The sequence below is a fragment of the Mobula birostris genome, chromosome 7 (genome assembly GCF_030028105.1).
Source record: "Mobula birostris isolate sMobBir1 chromosome 7, sMobBir1.hap1, whole genome shotgun sequence".
In the NCBI taxonomy this organism is placed as follows: domain Eukaryota; kingdom Metazoa; phylum Chordata; class Chondrichthyes; order Myliobatiformes; family Myliobatidae; genus Mobula; species Mobula birostris.
The window spans coordinates 98353503-98373227 of NC_092376.1; the positions used below are offsets into that span (position 1 = coordinate 98353503).

Below are 19725 nucleotides of genomic sequence, written 5' to 3' on the forward strand. Positions count from 1 at the left end.
CCAGAGTCCAATGATTTTTGACAGATAATTTCTAATGCCACCACAATCTCTAACACTCTCTCTTTCAGAACCTTGGAGTGCAGTTCATTTGATCCGGGTGACTTATGTACTTTAGGTCTTTCAGCTTCTTGAGCACCTTCTGTCTTGTAACAATAACTGCACCTACTTCTCTTCCTTCAAACACTATAACATCAGGCATACTGCTGATGTCTTCCACAGTGAAAACTGATGCAAAATACTCATTTAGCCATCTCCTTGTTCCCTGTTATTATTTATTCTGCCTCATTTTCTAGTCCTATATCCACTCTTGTTTTTCTTTTATTTTTAACAAACTTGAAAAAACTTTTACTATCCAGTTAGATATTATTTGCTAGCTTGCTTTCATATTTCATCTTTTCCCTTCTAATGATTTTTTTTAGTTGCTCTCTGTAGGTTTTTAAAAACTTCCCAATCCTCTATCTTCCCACTAATTTTTGCTTTGTTGTATGCCCTTTCTTTTGCTTTTACATTAGCTTTGACTTCCCTTGTCAGCCACGGTTGTATTACTTTACCATTTGAGTATTTCTTCATTTTTGGAATACATGTGTCCTGCACCTTCCTCATTTTTCGCAGAAACTCACACCATTGCTGCTCTGCTGACATCCCTGCCAGCAGCTCCTTCCAATTTACTTTGGCCAACTCCTCTCTCATACCACTATAATTTCCCTTACTCCACTGAAATACTGCTACATCAGACTTCACTTTCTCCCTATCAAATTTTAAGTTGAACACAATCATACAGTGATCATTGGTTCCCAAGGGTTCTTTTGCCTTAAGCTCCCTAATCACCTCCGGTTCATTACATTACACCCAATCCAGTATAGCTGATCCCCTGGTAAGGTCAATGACAAACTGCTCTAAAAAGCTACCTCTTAGGCATTCAACAAACTCACTCTCCTGAGATCCATTACCAACCTGATTTTCCCAAATGATCTGCATATTAAAATCTCCCATGACTACCTTTCGACACACCTTTGCCCTTTCGACACACCTTTTCTATTTCCTGTTTTAATCTGTGGTCCACCTCCCAGCCACTGTTGGGAGGCCTGTATATAACTCCCATCAACATCCTTTTACTCTTGCAGTTTCTTAACCCAACCCACAAGGATTCAACATCTTCCGATTCCGATCCGAAAAGGCCACACGATGGAATTTCCACAAACACATAGAGACAGCAGTAGTCTGTTGCTCTTCTATATTTCATTTTAGGATAACAGTGTTATGACAATCTATTTTCTACAGCAAAGATCAAGTTGTAAACCTATTAGGAGTAATACCTTTCAGCATTAGATAGTGGCATTTGATTCCCTCCTGAGTAATTAGGCTTCGGTCCTGGTCGGGAGGATCTATATGGAAAAGTGTTGGCATTCAGAGCAGAGTCAATTGGTCGAGGAATGGATCTGGAAGAAAATCCTGAAAGAGAATTGGATGAAATGACTTTAATCTCAATGAGACCCATCTATGGACTTGTTTCCCAGCCTCTGCAATGGATGATTGGGATTATTTTCTTTCCAAAACTATGTTTTTCTTTAATATCTATATTCACAGAAAGGAAGAAAGGTTAAAACCTTTTGATTTCATTCACAGGATGTGCTTGTTTACTTGTTCACCTCAGGGAAGAAGCTCTTCCTGTGCCTGCTGGTGCGAGAGCAGAGGCTCCTGTAGTGCCTACTGGATGGGAGGAGAGTAAAAAGTCCATGGTTAGGGTCAGATGCATCCCTGCTAATGCTTTTCGCCCTGCCCAGGCAGCGTTTATGGTAGATGTTCTCAATGGTGGGCAATTGGGTGCCGATAATCCGCTGGGCAGTTTTCACCACACGCTGGAGTGTTTTGCGGTCTGATACGGGACAATTGCCATACCACACTGAGATGCAGTTGGTGAGTATGCTCTCAATCGTACAGCGGTAAAAGCCCGTCAGTGTCCTGGGACAGAGGTGAGCTTTCTTGATGCTCCGCAGGAAATAAAGGCACTGTTGCACCTTTTTGATCAGGATGGAGGAGTTCAGGGACCAGGTGAGATCCTCGGAAATGTGGACACCAAGGAATTTGAAGCTTGATACACACTCCACTACAACTCCGTTGATGTAGATGGCGACGTGAATGTGACTCCTGGCATGCCTGAAGTCCACAATGATCTTGGAATGGAATTGTAATTGTCATGTGTATCACGATACAGCGAAATACTGATCAACGGCAAACACAAATGGGCCCTATGTCTATGCTAAACATCATACCTAGCGATACTAATCCCACTTGCCTGTATTAATTCCATATACTTTGCTCATTTAAACACCTGTCCAGATGCCCCTTAAATGGGGCTACTTTTCCTGCTCTGGTAGCTCATTCCTGATACTAGCTATTCTCCATATGAAAACTTAATTCCTCTGATACACGGTACACTACTTCCCCTCATCTTAGACATACACCTTCTATTTTAGACTATCATGGAAAGCAGTATATCCTATCAAAAAAAACCAAATCCTTATAACCTAAGCCTTCCAGCGTCACTGACAATGGGAATCCCTGACTCACCACAATTAAAGGTGGAGAAGGAGCATTTGGGATGGAATTGAGGACCTCAGATTCCAGTACCAGGACGAGCAGAAGCACTGAGGAAACATGGAAGGAATATACCTCCTTACAAACTAATATCAAGTACCTCTTGCTCCATTCTTGGAAAGGTGGAAGCAAGTAAGTTTTGATCATGAACCCATAAGGAGGAGACTTCATTTATATTTCTTCAACTATAGAAAGTGCTTTGAGTTTTAACTTTCAAAATTACAGCAGATTGAGGCTTGATATTGTTGTTACAAGAGCAAGTCAAAGCATTTCCTGAAGCCACGTTCAGATGGAATAATTTACACTTGCTGGATGTGTTCAGCTCCAACACCATGTAAAAGAGGCTCAACACCATTCTGGAAATGCGGTTAATTTATTGATTACCCTATCTAGCAACTTAAATGTTTAACATTTAACACAAGAGATTCTGCAGATACTGGAAATCCAGTGCAATACACACAAGTTGCTGAAGGTATTCACCAGATCATGCAGCAGTTATGGAAATGAAAAACAGTTGATGTTTCGGGCAGAGACCCTTCTTCAGCTGTTTGTATTGGAATTGGTTTATCATTGTCACATGTACTAAGGTAGTCAAAAGCCTTTGTTTGCATGCCATCCAAACAGGTCATACCATATAAAATATAGCAAGGAAACTAAGAAGGAAATCAAAATGCAGACTATAGTGTTACTGTTACAGAGAAAATGCATTGCAGGAAGACAAATAAAGAGCAAGGATATTCACAAGGTAAATTGGGAGATCTATTGATGTTCATGTTTTAGTGTCTGAGAGGTTTGTTCGAGAGTCTGATAACAGTGTGGTAGAAGATATTTGGAGAGCGATGCAGTGATCTTTGTCAAAGGCTGGAACAGCTGTGTAACACAGGAGCATTTCTAGGGAGCCACACTGGGATAACGATAATTGCTAGGAGATCATCAATATGGAGAAAAGTGCATATCTGCCCAAAACTTGCTGATCTTCCTGTGCAAATAAACATCTAAGGGATACTAAGAGGCTGGATCTCAAACAGTTCAGCTTTGCAATGTTACCATATAACCATATAACAATTACAGCATGGAAACAGGCCATCTCTGCCCTTCTAGTCCCTGCCGAACGCTTACTCTCACCTAGTCCCACTGACCTGCACTCAGCCCATAACCCTCCATTCCTTTCCTGTCCATGTATCTATCCAATTTAACTTTAAATGACAACATCAAACCTGTCTCAACCACTTCTGCTGGAAGTTCGTTCCACTCTCTGAGTAAAGAAGTTCCCCCTCATGTTACCCCTAAACTTTTGCCCTTTAATTCTCAACTCATGTCCTCATGTTTGAATCTCCCCCACTCTCAATGGAAAAAGCCTATTCACGTCAACTCTATCTATCCCCCTCATAATTTTTTATGTTATGGATAAAATAGTAGAGGCATTGACAATGACTTGTTACAGTGAATGATGATAATATTGCCAATTGTATTTACTGTATATATTAGAAACAAAGTATGTTTTGTAACCCATCCTATTGAAGGCACAGTAAAGTAAAACTGTGTGGCATCTTGTCGGACCCTCACCAGGCAAGCTGGTAATGGATAACTCCAGAAGGATTTATAAAGTGGATACGGTGTACTTTGCAGCAGAACACTTCAAAACAAAAGATCTACAATACTAAATTCCATAATTAACATCCAAAATCTTGTTCTTAAAGGTATAGGCAACATAAATATAGATGTTTAGTAAGAGTGATATTTGATACTGTTTACTTACCATCAACTTCATCCTGAAATGCAAAGGAAAAAGAAGGTAGTGTTTATAGAAAATCCTTGTTCACTTTGTACAGTAACAAATTACTTACAAATTTACTTTTTTAGTTATTATTTGAATTTGTTCCTGGAAACATTACAAAAGTTATTCTATTCTTACCTCAAGCATTCTGTCTGGTATAACTGGTCTGAGAAAAGAAAACATTTTCAGATTAATATTTCTTTAATGTGATTGAATTTAATATTCTGACAGGAACCTCTCCAAGTGAGCCCTGTGGAATGTGGGTTTAACTGTGGTCAGTTGAAAAAGTTAAGTATATTTCATATTGATTTAATACTGATGAGAGATTTAAATCCAGTAACACAAAGCTATTTACAAATTTTAATGCATTATGTTAATTTTCCCAGCATTTTGAAACTAAACTATTTCAGTTGTTAAAATATAATAAGCAATTTTATCAATTAATTTGAATTGTTCGGAAAGTACCAAAATCTTGGAAACACTTGGAGCAGTGGGAATGTGAGGCAGGATAGTGGAATTATTTATCTACTTAGTGATACAGCACAGAGTCGTCCCTCCCCTTCCAGCCGCACTGCCCCAGCAACCCCACAACCCCAGTTAACACTAACCTAATCACGGGACAATTTACAATGACCAGTTAAACTACCAGGTATGTCTTTAGAGTGCGGGAGGAAACTGGAGCACAAGGGGAAGCCCACGTATTCTGTGGGGAGAATGTACAGGGACTCCCTTCAGAACAACACCAGAACTGGGCTCTGAACTTTGGAATGCCCTGAGCTGGAATAGCATCACAATAACAATGCTGCCTCTTGTGGGATGTGTGAAGAGGAGAGATCCCCAGAGTCCATGACGACCGCACCTGAAGAAATGCATCCAGCTGCAGCTTCTAACAATCTGTGTAGGGAATTAGAGCTGACACTGGAAGAACTCTGGATCTGGTTATACCTAAGCTGTAGGACACATGTAACTGGGTGACTATCACAAAGAGGAAGGAGATGGACAGCCAGTGCAGGATACCTCTGTGGCCATTCCCCTCAATAACAAATCTACCACTCTGGATACTGTTGTGGGGGGAATGACCTAGCAGAGGAAAGTCACAGCAGTCAGGTCTCTGGCACTAAATCTGGCTCTGCGGCTTAGAGGGGAAGTGGGAGAGTGAAGGGGTGTGTCGTAGTGATAGGGGCTTCATTGGTTAGTGAAACAGAAAGGAGTTTTTGTGGACAATGCAATTTCCAGATAGAATGCATCCCAGGAGCCGGGGCAGAGACATCTTGTATTGATCATCATGCGAGGGTGAGCCTCCAGAAGTCGTGTTCCATGTGGTACCAATGACATGGATAAGAAGGTCCTGCACAGTGAGTTAAAAGACAAAACCACCACGGATTTGTGATCTCAGGTTTGCCACCCGTGCCACGTACAGTGAGACCAGAAATAGGAAGATCACACATTTTAACATGATGTGGCAAGGAGATGGTGCAGGAGGAAGGCTTCAGATTTTTGAATCATTGTGGTCTCTTCTAGGGACCTGTGCAAACAGGATAGTCTGTACCTGAACTGGAGGCGAAATAAGGGGGAAGATTTGCTAGTGCTGCTTTGCAGGGTTTATACTAGAGTTGCAGAGGGATGTGAACCAATGTGTCAAGGCAGATAGTGGAGTGGTTGTGGGGAAAGATGCTGTTAACCCTACGTATAAAGACAGGAATCAAAAGGTCGAGCATGGTGGGAATAATGTTCTGAGTTTCACCTATTTCAATACAAGGAGAATTGGGGGTGAGCTTAGAGCATGGATCAGTAAGTGGAATTACGACATTGTAAACAATAGTGAAACTTCATTCCAGGAGGAGCGCGACTGGCAACTCTGTGTTCTGGGGTCCAGTTGTTTTAAACAAGATGCAGCAGGAAGGATTAAAGAGAAAGATGTGGCATTACTAGTCAAGGAATATGTCATGGCATAGCTCAGTCAGGACAGAAAGGAGAGCTTGTCTGCTGAGGATATATGGAGGCAGATGAAGAATAAGAAAGGAATGGCTACATTAATGGGATTGTATTATAGACCGCCCAATATTCGGCATGATTTCGAGGAGAGAAATTGTAGGGAGATCACAGACAATTGCAGGAAACATAAGGTTGTGAGTGTAGATGATTTTACATTTCCACATATTGACTGGGACTTCTATACTGTAAAAAATCAGATGGGATCATGTTTGACAATATGCAGATGTTCTAACCAGAGAGAGTATGATACTGGTTCTCCTGTTAGGGAACAAGATGGGGCAGGAGACAGCAGTGTGTGTAGGGGGATACTTTAGATCTAGTAATCATAAGACCATAAGATATAGGAGAAAAATAGGCCATTCAGCCCATCAAGTCTGCTGTACCATTCAAGCATGGGCTGATCAAATCCTTCCAGTCATTCCCACTCTCCTGCCTTCTCCCCATACCCTTTGATGCCCTGGCTAATAAAAACCTATCTATCTCTGCCTTAAATACACCCAAAGACTTGGCCTCCACAGTCTCCCATGGCAACAAATTCCACAGATTTACCACCCTCTGACTAAAGTAATTTCTCTGCATCTCTGTTCTAAATGGACGTCCTTCAATCCTGAAGTCGTGCCCTCTTGCCCGAGACTCCCCTACCATGGGAAATAAATTTGCCATATCTAATCTGTTCAGGCCTTCTAACATTTGGAATGTTTCTATGAAATCCCCCCTCATTCTCCTGAACTAAAGGAAATAAAGCCCAAAAGCTGCCAGACATTTCTCATACGGTAACCCTTTCATTCCTGGAATCATTCTCGTGAATCTTCCCTGGAAACTTTCCAATGTCAGTATATCCTTTCTAAAATAAGGAGCCCAAAACTGCACACGATATCCCAAGTGTGGTCTCATGAGTGCCTTATAGAGCCTCAACATCACATCCCGGCTCTTATATTCCATATCTCTAGAAATGAATGCCAAAATTGCATTTGCCTTCACCACCGACTCAACCTGGAGGTTAACCTTTAGGGTCTCTTGCACAAGGCCTTCCAAGTCCATTTGCAGTTCTGCATTTTGAATTCTCTCCCTATCTTAATAATAGTCTGCCCGTTTATTTCTTCCACCAAAGTGCATGACCATACACTTTCCAACATTGTATTTCATTTGCCACTTCTTTGCCCATTCATCTAAACTATCTAGGTCTCTCTGCATGCCCTGTGTTTCCCCAACACTACTCGCTTCTCCACCTATCTTTGTATCATCAGCAAATTTAGCCACAAATCTATTAATCTCATAGTCCAAATCATTGATATGTATCGTAAAAAGCTGCGGTCCCAACACCGACCCCTATGGAACTCCACTGGTAACCGGCAGCCAGCCAGAATAGGATCCCTTTATTCACATTCTCTGTTTTCTGCCAACCAGCCAATGCTCCACCTACACAAGTAACTTCCTTGTAATTCCATGGGTTCTTATCTTGCTAAGCAGCTTCATGTGCGGCACCTTGTCAAAGGCCTTCTGAAAATCCAAGTGTACCACATCTACTACATCTCCTTTGTCTACCCTGCTTGTAATTTCCTCAAAGAATAGCAGTAGGTTTGTCAGGCAGGATTATCCTTTCAGGAAACCATGCTGGCTTTGGCCTATCTTGTCATGTGCCTCCAGGTACTCTGTAATCTCATCCCTAACAATCGATTCCAACAACTTCCCAATGACTGATGTCTATAGTTTCCTTTATACTGCCTCCCACCCTTTTTAAATAGCAGAGTAACATTTGCTATTTTCCAGTCATCCAGTACAATTCCAGAATCTATTGATTCTTGAAAGATTATTGTTAATGCCTCTGCAAGCTTTCCATCTACTTTCTTCAGGACCCGAGGGTGCATTCCATCAGGTCCAGGAGATATATCCACCCTCAGACCATTAAACTTCCTGAGCACCTACTCAGTCATAATTTTCACTGCACATACTTCACTTCCCTGACACTCTTGAATGTCCAGTATACTGCAGATGTTTTTCACTGTGAAGATTGATGCAAAATATGCGTTCAGTTCCTCTGCCATCTCTGTGGCTCTCATTATAATATCTCCTAGCATCATTTTCTATTGGTCCTATGTCTACCCTCGACTCTCTTTTACCCTTTATATACTTAAAAAGCTTTTATAATATTAGTCGCTAATTTCCTTTCATAATTCATCTTTACCTTCCTAATGGCCTTCTTAGTTTCCTTCTGCAAGTTTTTAAAAGCTTCCCAATCCTCTATCTTCCCACTAGCTTTGGCTTCCTTGTACATCCTCTCTTTTGCTTTTACTTTGGCTCTGGCTTCACTGGTCAGCCATGGTAGTGTCCTTCTTCCCTTTGAAAATTTCTTCTTATTTGGAATATATCTGCCTTGCACTTCCCTCACTTTTCACAGAAAATCCAGCCATTGCTGCTGTGCTGTCCTTCCTGCTAGTGTCCCTTTCCATTCAACTTTGGCCAATTCTCCTTTCATGTCACTGTAATTTCTTTATTCCACTGAAATACTGACACATTGGATATTAGTTTCTCCTTCTCTGTTTTCAAAGCGAACTTGATAATTTTGTGTTCACTGCTCCCTAAGGATTCCTTAACCTTAAGCTCTCTTATCTCTAATAAGTTCATTGGTTTCAACATAATTATGCAAAAGGATAGGACTGGTCCTTGAGTTCTGATTCTAAATTGGAGAAAGGTCAATGGTGATGACATCAAATGAATCTGGCATGTGTATATTGGAGCAGATTGTTTTTTTCGATAAAGGCATGTTTGGTAAATGGGAAGCTTTCATAAGTGAAATTTTGAGAGTAGAGAGTTTGTATGTTCCTATTAGAATAAAACTCAAGAATAACAGGTTTAGGGAACATTGTTTTTTCAATAAATATAGGCAGCTTGGAGTTAATGAGGTGCTCGAGGAATATAAAGAATGTTAAAAGAATCTTAAGAAAGAAATTAAAAAGCTAAAAGAAGATACGAGGCTGCTTTGGCAAGTAAGGTGAAAATAAATCCAAAGCGTTTCTACAGTTATATTAATAGCAAAAGGATAGTGAGGGATAAAATTGGTCCCTTAGAGAATCAGAGTGGATGGCTATGTGCGGAGCCAAAAGAGATAGGGGAGATTTTGAGCAATTTCTTTTCTTCGGTATTCACTAAGAAGAAGGATATTGAATTGTGTAAGGTAAAGGAAACAAGAAGGGTAGTTATGGAAAGTATGGCGATTAAAGAAGAGGAAGTACTGGCGCTTTTAAGGAATATAAAAATGGATAAGTCTCCGGGTCCGTACAAGATATTCCCTAGGACTTTGAGGGAAGTTAGTGGGGAAATAGCAGGGGCTAACAGAAATATTTCAAATGTCATTAGAAATGGGATGGTGCCGGAGGATTGGTGTATTGCTCATGTGGTTCCATTGTTTAAAAAGGGTTCCAAAAGCAAACCTAGCAATTATCGGCCTGTGAGTTTGATGTCAATGGTGAGTAAATTGATGGAAAGTATTCTTAGAGATGGTATATATAATTATCTGGATAGACAGGGTCTGATTAGGAACAGTCAACATGGATTTGTGCGTGGAAGGTCATGTTTGACAAATCTTATTGAATTTTTTGATGAAGTTACTAGGAAAGTTGACGAGGGTAAAGCGGTGGATGCTGTCTATATGGACTTCAGTAAGGCCTTTGACAAGGTTCGACATGGAAGGTTAGTTAGGAAGGTTCAATCGTTAAGCATTAATATCGAAGTAGTAAAATAGATTCAGCAGTGGCTGGATGGGAGATGCCAAAGAGTAGTGGTGGATAACTGTGTGTCAGATTGGAGGATGGTGTGTAGCGGTGTGCCTCAGGGATCTGTACTGGGTCCAATGTTGTTTGTCATATATATTAAAGATCTGGATGATGAGGTGGTAAATTTAATGCTGAAAAATGTGAGGTGCTACATTTTTGTAGGACTAATCAAAATAGGACTTATACGTGGAAATGCAGTAGAACAGAGGGATCTGGAAATAATGGTGCATAGTTCCCTGAAGGTGGAAGCTCATGTGGATAGGGTGGTGAAGGAAGCTTTTGGTATGCCGGCCTTTATAAATCAGAGCATTGAGTATAGGAGTTGGGATGTAATGTTAAAATCGTACAAGGCATTGGTAAGGCCAAATTTGGAGTATTGTGTACAGTTCTGGTCACCGAATTATAGGAAAGATGTCAAAAAAATTGAGAGAGATTTACTAAAATGTTACCTGGGTTTCATCTCCTAGGTTACAGAGAAAGGTTGAACAAGTTAGGTCTTTATTCTTTGGAGTGTAGAAGGTTGAGGGGGAACTTGATAGAGGTGTTTAAAATTATGAGGGGGATTGATAGAGTTGACGTGGATAGACTTTTTCCATTGAGAGTGGGGGAGATTCAAACAAGAGGACATGAGTTGAGAGTTAAAGGGCAAAAGTTAGGGGGTAACACGAGGGGAAACTTCTTTACTCAGAGAGTGGTGGCTGTGCGGAACAAGCTTCCAGCAGAAGTGGTTGAGGCAGGTTCGATATTGTCATTTAAAGCTAAATTGGATGGATATATGAACAGGAAAGGAATGGAGGGTTATGGGCCAAGTGCAGGTCGGTGGGATTAGGTGAGATTAAGAGTTCAGCACGGACTAGAAGGGCCAAGATGGCCAGTTTCCGTGCTGTAATTGTTATATGGTTATATGGTTAAGAGATATTGTGAAGAAAAAGAAGGCGCATAGCAGGTATAGGAGGCAAGGAACAAATTGCAGACTTGAAGAGTATAAGAAAAGCAAGACAACACTCAGGAGGACCAAAATAAAACAGGGGGTTGCTCTGGCAGACAAGGAGAGGAGAATCCTAAGGGCTTCTACAGAAGTAGTAAAAATAAAAAGATAGCAGGGACAAAATTGATCCTTTTAAAGATCAGAATGATTTTCAATGAATGGAGCCAAAAGAGATGGGCAAGATTTTAAATGGATTAATTGTATGTGTATTTCTTTTGAAGTGCGACCAAAGTCTATAGAGCTGAGGCAATGTAGTAGTGAGGTCAGGATTACAGAGAAAGAGGAACTTCCTATCTTGAGGTAAATTAGGGTGTATTAATCCCAAGGGCCTGACAAACAGTTCTCTCAGACTTTGTGGGAGACTAATACAGAAATACCACGGGCCCTGTCACAGGTATTTAAAACACAAGATTCTGCAGATGCTCAAAATCCAAGCAACATACAGAAAATGCTGGAGGAACTCAGCATTTTGTGAGATATATTTAAAATGTCCTTAGCCATGGGAGAGGTGACAGAGTATTGGAGGTTAGCTAATATTGTTCCGTTGTTTAAGAAAGGCTCTAAGAATAAGTTGGGAAATGATATGCCAGTGAGCCTGATATCAGGAAGTTATTGTGAGGTATTCTAAAGGACCAGATATGTAAGTATGTCAGTAAACAGGGAGAAATTAAGTGTAGTTATTGTGCCATCGTGCATGCAAGGTTGTAACTAACCAATCTTATAGCGTTAGTACAAGAGGGGAGAATTTGTAAGGTGGATCAGAAAGGATTCAGAGAAGCTGAATAGAGAGGAGGCTATACTCGATCTAGTTCTAGACAATGAACTCAGTCAAAAAACAGATCTTTGTGTGGGTGAGTAATTTGGAGACTGTGACCACAATTTCCTGGCCTTGGACAGGGATAGGAGCAGAAGGAATGGAAAAGTATTCAATTGGGGAATGATGCTATTAGGGTGGAACTTGGGAGTGTAAATTGTCAACTGCTGTTCTCAGAGATATGCACAACAGAAATCTGGAGGTTTCTTGAGCACTGGATAGGTTTGTCCATTTGAGGCAGGAAAAGGGTGGTGGGATGAAGGAACCATGGTTGACAAGAGATATGGAACATCTACTCAAGAGGAAGAAAGGAACATACTTCAGGTGTAGGGAGTAAGGATAAAACAGATATTGATAGATATATGGTACACAGGAGGGAGCTTTAAAAATAACTTAGATCTAGAATGGAACACAAGAAAGTCTTGATGAGTAGGATTAAGGAAAACCCCAAATGTGAAGAACAGGAGGATGACTAAAGTAAGGGTAGGACCAATCGGGGAGAAAACAAGTTCACATTTTAGGTTGTTTCAAGTTTGCTTCAGTATTCAACAGGGACGTAAACCAATATGAGGATAGTCTAGATGGTGATGAATGTAAAATAGATGGTTACGAGTGTGAGGATGGTGATGAGTGTGAGGACGGAATAGATAGTGATGAGTGTGCGGACACTATAGAAAGTGATGAGTGTGAGAACAGTGATGAGAGTGAGGACACTGTAGACCGTGATCAGTGTGAGAAAATGATGAGCATTGTGAGTGTGAGGATGATGACAAGTGTGAGGAGAGCGAGGACAGTGAGGACTGTGAGGACGGTGCTGTGTGACAAGTATGAGAACTGTGAGGACAGTGTAGACAGTAGCAAGCACGAGAACCGTGATGAGTGTGAGGACTGTGACAAGTGTAAGGACAGTTTGGACAGTAATGAGTGTGACAACTGTGAAGACAGTGACGAGTATGAGGTTGATGACGTGTGATGAGTGTAAGGACAGTGATGTGTGATGAGCGTGAGGACAATTTGTACAGTGACAAGTGTGATGACAGCGTAGAAGGTGACGTGTGAGGACAGTGAGTATGATGATTGTGAGGACGGTGACGAGTGTGATGACAGTTGATGAGTATGAAGATGACTAGGAGTGTGAAGAGAGTGATCTGTGATGAGCGTGGGCACAGTGAGGATGGTGACGAGCGTGACCAGGGTGAGGACTGTGAAGAGTGTGCAGACAGTGTAGAAGGTGACAAGTGTGAGGATAGTGGTGAGTATGACAATTGTGAGGATGGTGACAAGAGCGAGGACAGTGTACACGGTGACAACTCTGAAAATGGTGACCAGTGTGAGGATGGCGACGAGCGATGCACATAAGGACTGAGGACATGACGAATGTGAGGACAGTCATGAGTGTGAGGACACTGAGGACGTGACAAGCGTGAGGACAGCGAGGACGGTCATGAGTGTGAGGATGGCGACGTGTGATGAGTGTGAGAATATTGAGGACATGACAATGGTGAGGACAGTGAGGACGCTGATGAGTGTGAAGGGGGTGAGGATGCTGATGATCATGAGGACGATGACAAGTGTGAGGACAGTGATGTGTTGAGTATGACAAGTATGAAGATGGTGATGAGTGTGAAGGCAGTGTATACAGTGACAAGTGTGAAGATGACAACAAGTGTGAGGATAATATAGATGGTGATGAGTGTGAGGACACTGACATGTGATGAGCGTGAGGTCTGTGACAAGTGTGACAAGTGCGAGGATGTAATGAGTGTAATGACTGTGAGGAGAGTGTAGAAGGTGACTAGTGGGAGGCCAGTGTGCATGGTGACGAGTATGAAAATAGTGACAGGTGTAAGGATGGTGACGAGCAATGAGTGTGAAGACTGAGGATGGTGAGGAGCATGAGGATGGTGATGAGTGTGAGGATGGTGATGTGTGATGAATGTGAAGACAGTGAGGACCTGACAAGGGTGAGGACAGTGAGGACACTGATGAGTGGGACAAGAGTAAGGACGCTAATGATTGTGAGGATGGTGACGAGTGTGACAGGTGTGAGGATGGATATGAGTATGATGATTGTCAATATGTGACAAACGTGAAAACGGTGTACATGGTGACAAGTGTGAGGATGGTGATGTGTGATGAATGTGAGGACAGTGAGGACGTGACAAGGTTGAGGACATTGAGGACGGTGATGAGTGTGAAGATGCTGATGTGTACTGAGTGTGAGAACAGTAAGGACGCTGATCAGTGGGACGAATATGAGGATGTGGAAGATTGTGAGGACGGTGATGAATGTGACAACTGTGAGGATGAAGATGAGCATGACGATTGTGAGGATGTGATGAGGGTGAGTACAGTGTACATGGTGACAAGTATGAGGGAGGTGAAGAATGAGAGGATTGTGATGAGTGTGAGGATGGTGACAAGTGATGAGTGTGAGGACAGTGAGGATCTGACAAAGGTGAGAGCAGTGAGGATTTGACAAAGGTGAGGACAGTGAGGACGCTGATGTGTGTGACGAGTGTGAGGACGCTGATGATTGTGAGGACAGTAATGTGATGAGTGTGAAGACAGTGAGGAGTGTGAGTACAGTGTATACGGTGTGATTGAGAAGATGAATAGGAGTGTGACTGGGTTAGACCGCATCTGGATGAGACCCCATCTGGATGATGGGGTGGTAAATTGATTGAGTAAGCATGCAGATGATACTAAGATAGGTGGAGTTGTGGATAATGAAGTAGGTTTTCAAAGCTTGCAGAGAGATTTAGACCAGTTAGAAGAGTGGGCTGAAAGATGGCAGATGGAGTTTAATGCTGATAAATGTGAGGTGCTCTATTTTGGTAGGACTAATCAAAATACGACACACATGGTAAACGGTAGGACATTGAAGAATACAGTAGAACAAAGGGATCTAGGAATAATGGTGCATAGTTCCCTGAAGGTGGAATCTCATGGGGATAGGGTGGTGAAGAAAGCTTTTGGTATGCGACCTTTATCAATCAGAGCATTGAGTATAGGAGTTGGGATGTAATGTTGAAATTGTATAAGGCCAAATTTGGAGTATTGTGTACAGTTCTGGTCACCGAATTAACATAGAAACATAGAAAATAGGTGGAGTAGGCCATTCGGTCCTTCGAGCCTGCACCGCCATTCAGTATGATCATGGCTGATCATCCAACTCAGAACCCTGTACCAGCCTTCCCTCTATACTCCCTGATCCCTTTAGCCACAAGGGCCATATCTAACTCCCTCTTAAATATAGCCAGTGAACTGGCCTCAACTGTTTCCCGTGGCAGAGAATTCCACAGATTCACCACTCTCTGTGTGAAGAAGTTTTTCCTAATCTCGGTCCTAAAAGGCCTCCCCTTTATCCTCAAACTGTGACCCCTCGTTCTGGACTTCCCCAACATCGGGAACAATCTTCCTGCATCTAGCCTGTCCAATCCCTTTAGGACTTTATATATTTCAATAAGATCCCCCTTCAATCTTATAAATTCCAACAAGTATAAGCCTAGTTCATCCAGTCTTTCATCATATGAAAGTCCTGCCATCCCAGGAATCAATCTGGTGAACCTTCTTTGTACTCCCTCTATGGCAAGAATGTCTTTCCTCAGATTAGGGGACCAAAACTGCACACAATACTCCAGGTGTGGTCTCACCAAGGCCTTGTACAACTGCAGTAGTACCTCCCTGTTCCTGTACTCGAATCCTCTTGTTATGAATGCCAGCATACCATTCGCCTTTTTCACCGCCTGCTGTACCTGCATGCCCACTTTCAATGACTGGTGTATAATGACACCCAGGTCTTGTTGCACCTCCCCTTTTCCTAATCGGCCACCATTCAGATAATAATCTGTTTTCCTGCTTTTGTCACCAAAGTGGATAACCTCACATTTATCCACATTAAATTGCAGCTGCCATGAAATTGCCCACTCACCTAACCTATCCAAGTCACCCTGCATCCTCTTAGCATCCTCCTCGCAGCTAACACTGCCGCCCAGCTTCGTGTCATCCGCAAACTTGGAGATGCTGCATTTAATTCCCTCATCCAAGTCATTAATATATATTGTAAACAACTGGGGTCCCAGCACTGAGCCTTGCGGTACCCCACTAGTCACTGCCTGCCATTCTGAAAAGGTCCCGTTTATTCCCACTCTTTGCTTCCTGTCTGCCAACCAATTCTCTATCCACATCAATACCTTACCCTCAATACGGTGTGCTTTAAGTTTGCACACTAATCTCCTGTGTGGGACCTTGTCAAAAGCCCTTTGAAAATCCAAATATACCACATTCACTGGTTCTCCCCTATCCACTCCACTAGTTACATCCTCAAAAAATTCTGAGATTCGTCAGACACGATTTTCCTTTCACAAATCTATGCTGACTTTGTCCAATGATTTCACCGCCCTTCCAAATGTGCTGTTATCACATCTTTGATAACTGACTCTATGCAGTTTCCCCACCACCGATGTTAGGCTAACCGGTCTATAATTCCCCGGTTTCTCCCTCCCTCCTTTTTTAAAAAGTGGGGTTACATTAGCCACCTTCCAATCCTCAGGAACTAGTCCAGAATCTAAAGAGTTTTGAAAAATTATCACTAATGCATCCACCATATCTTGGACTACTTCCTTAAGCACTCTGGGATGCAGACCATCTGGCCCTGGGGATTTATCTGCCTTTAATCCCTTCAATTTACCTAACACCACTTCCCTACTAACATGTATTTCCCTCAGTTCCTCCATCTCACTGGACCCTCTGTCCCCTACTATTTCTGGAAGATTATTTATGTCTTCCTTAGTGAAGACAGAACCAAAGTAATTATTCAATTGGTCTGCCATGTCCTTGCTCCCCATAATCAATTCACCTGTTTCTGTCTGTAGGGGACCTACATTTGTCTTAACCAATCTTTTTCTTTTCACATATCTATAAAAGCTTTTACAGTCAGTTTTTATGTTCCCTGCCAGTTTTCTTTCATAATCTCTTTTCCCCTTCCTAATTAAGCCCTTTGTCCTCCTCTGCTGAACTCTGAATTTCTCCCAGTCCTCAGGTGAGCTACTTTTTCTGGCTAGTTTGTATGCTTCTTCTTTGGAATTGATACTAATCCTAATTTCACTTGTCAGCCACAGGTGCATTAACTTCCTTGATTTATTCTTTTGCCAAACTGGGATGAACAATTGTTGACAAGTGTGAAGATGACAAGCATAAAGACAGTGAGGAAGAGATGAGTACAAGCGTGAGGATGGTGCCGAGCATGAGGATGGTGATGAGTGTGACGTTTGTGAGAAAGGTGATGAGTGTGACAAGTGTGAGGACAGTGAGGAGTATAAGGACAGTGTAGACATTGGCGAGTGTGAGAGTGGTGAGGACTGTGAGAACGCTGATGAGTGTGATGACAGTTTGGACAATGATGAGTGTGAGAACGGTGAGGACAGTGAGGAGTGTGACAAGTGTGAGGACAGTGTAGACAGTGATGAATGTGAGGTCAGTTAGGAGTGTGAAGAGTGTGAGGATGGTGACAAGTGTGAGAATGATGATGAGTGTGACTAATGTGAGGACACTGACAAGTATGAGGATGGAGCCATGTGTGAGAACAGTGATGATGGTGATGATTGTGAGGACAGTGTAGACAGTGTGAGATTGGTTAGGAATGTGAAGAGTGTGTGGATGGTGACGAGCGTGTGGATGGTGATAAGTGTGAGGACGGTGACCAATGTGAGAGAACAGCGAGGTGATGATTGTGAGGACAGTGTAGACGGTGATAAGTTTGAGAACAGGTGAGGACTGTGAGGACGCTGATGAGTATGATGACTCTGCTGACAGTGACAAGTGTGAGGGCAGTGAGGACAGTGATGAGTGTGACAAGTGTGAGGACAGTGTAGATGGTGATGAGTGTGAGGTCAGTTAGGAGTGTGAATATTGTGAGGATGGTGACGAGTGTAACGAGTGTGAGGATGGTGCCATGTGAGAGAACAGTGATTGTGATGATTGTGAGGACAAAATAGACAGTGATGGGTGTGAGAACTGTGAGGACATTTACGAGTATGATGAGTGATTATAAGGGTGAGGACAGTGATGAGTTAGAAGAGTGTGACAAAGTGTGAGGATGGTATAGATGGTGATGAATGTGAGGTCGGAAGTGTGTGTGTGTGGGAACAATGAGGAAGTTGATGATTGTGAGGACAGTGTAGACGGTAACAAGTGTGAGAATGGTGAGGACTGTGAGGATGGGGACTAGTGTGACCAATGTGAGGATGGTGACGAGTGTGAGGACAATGACAAATGTGAGTTCATTGAGGAGTGTGAGGATGGAGCGGTGTGTGAGAACAGTGATGATGGAGATGATTGTGAGGGCAGTGTAGATGGTGACAAGTGTGAGAACAGAGCGGACTGTGAGGACACTGGCGAGTGTGCTCAGTGGGATCACAGTGACAAGTGTGAGGACAGTGATGAGTTAGAGGTGTGTGACAAGTGTGAGGACTGTAGATGGTGATGATTGTGAGGGCTGTGACAAGTGACAGGTGTGAGGGCAGTGAGGATGGTGACAACTGTGACAAGTGAGAGGCCAGTGAGGAGTGTGAGGACAGTGTAGACAGTGATGAATGTGAGGTCGGTTAGGAGTGTGAAGATTGTGAGGATGGTGACAAGTGTGATGACTGTGATGAGGGCTTCACAAGTCTGATTGAATTCTTCCCGGTTATGACAAAGCAAATTGATGAAGGTAGAACAGTGGACGTGGTGATTATGGAAGTTAGTAAGGCATTCAGAAATGTTCTTTGTGCTAGGCTAATTCAGATAGTCAAGAGGCATAGCATCCTGGGAAGCTTGTCTGTGTGGATTCGTAATAGGCTCAACGACAAGACTAAGTGGCAGTAGGTGGAGCACATTCTGCCTGGAGGTTACTTTGTTAGTTTGCAGGTGACACCAAGATTGGTGCAACATGCTAGCATAAGTACAGCTCAGTAGTATCGTGATTAGCTCAACGACCCTGGTTCAATTCCTGTCACTGCCGGTAAGGAGTTAGCATGTTTTCCTTGTGACTGTGTGGGTTTCCTACCAAAGATGTACTGGTTGGTAGGTTAATTGGTCATTGTAAATTGTCCTGTGGTTAGGCTAAGATTAATTCGGGGTTTTCTGGACAGCCTGGCTGGAAGGGCCAGAAGGGCTTATTCCACATTGTATCTCAATAAATAAATAAAGATCGGTGCCATTGTGGATAGTGTAAAAAGTTGCCGTAAGTTACAACAGGACACTGATAGGATGCAGTGTTGGTCTGAAAGGCGGCAGATAGAGTTTAATTCAGAAAAGTGTGAAGTAATGGAAGGTCTAACTTGAAGGCAGACTACAAGGCTAATAGCACGTTTGTTAACAGAGTAGAGCAACAGAGCGATCCTGGAGTCCACTTCTATAGATCTTTCAAAGTTGCCGCACGATCAGTAGGATGGTTCAGGAGGCATATGGTGTGTTACACTTCATTACTCAGGATTGAACTCAAGAGCCCTGAGGTAATGTTGCAGCTCTTGTAAACTCTGGTTAGACCTCTCTGACCATTGCATTCCTTTTCAGACATCTAACTATAGGAAGGATGAGGAAACATCAGCAAGGAGAGATGCAGCCTGAATTAGAAAAGATATCTTATGAGAAAAGGTTGGGTGAGCTAGGGCTTTTCTATTTGAAGAAAGATAAATGATGACTTGAAAGAGGTGTTATAGGAGCCTAGAGGCATAGATAGAGTAGATATCCTGCCTTTTTCCCCCGGGTGTAAATGGCTAATACAAGGGTGTAT

The 19725-nt window shown here is 42.5% G+C and overlaps 1 protein-coding gene across 1 annotated transcript in view; it reads right to left on the reverse strand.

The window, feature by feature from the left end:
* lcp2a (lymphocyte cytosolic protein 2a) overlaps nt 1-19725 on the reverse strand; it is a 207920-nt gene that overhangs the window by 32284 nt on the left and 155911 nt on the right. The window contains exons 14-16 of the mRNA XM_072263528.1: nt 4514-4541; nt 4358-4370; nt 1317-1452 (exon numbers count right to left, since the gene is read on the reverse strand). Coding sequence (XP_072119629.1) covers nt 1317-1452; nt 4358-4370; nt 4514-4541 — 177 coding nt within the window. The remainder of the gene's footprint in view (nt 1-1316; nt 1453-4357; nt 4371-4513; nt 4542-19725) is intronic.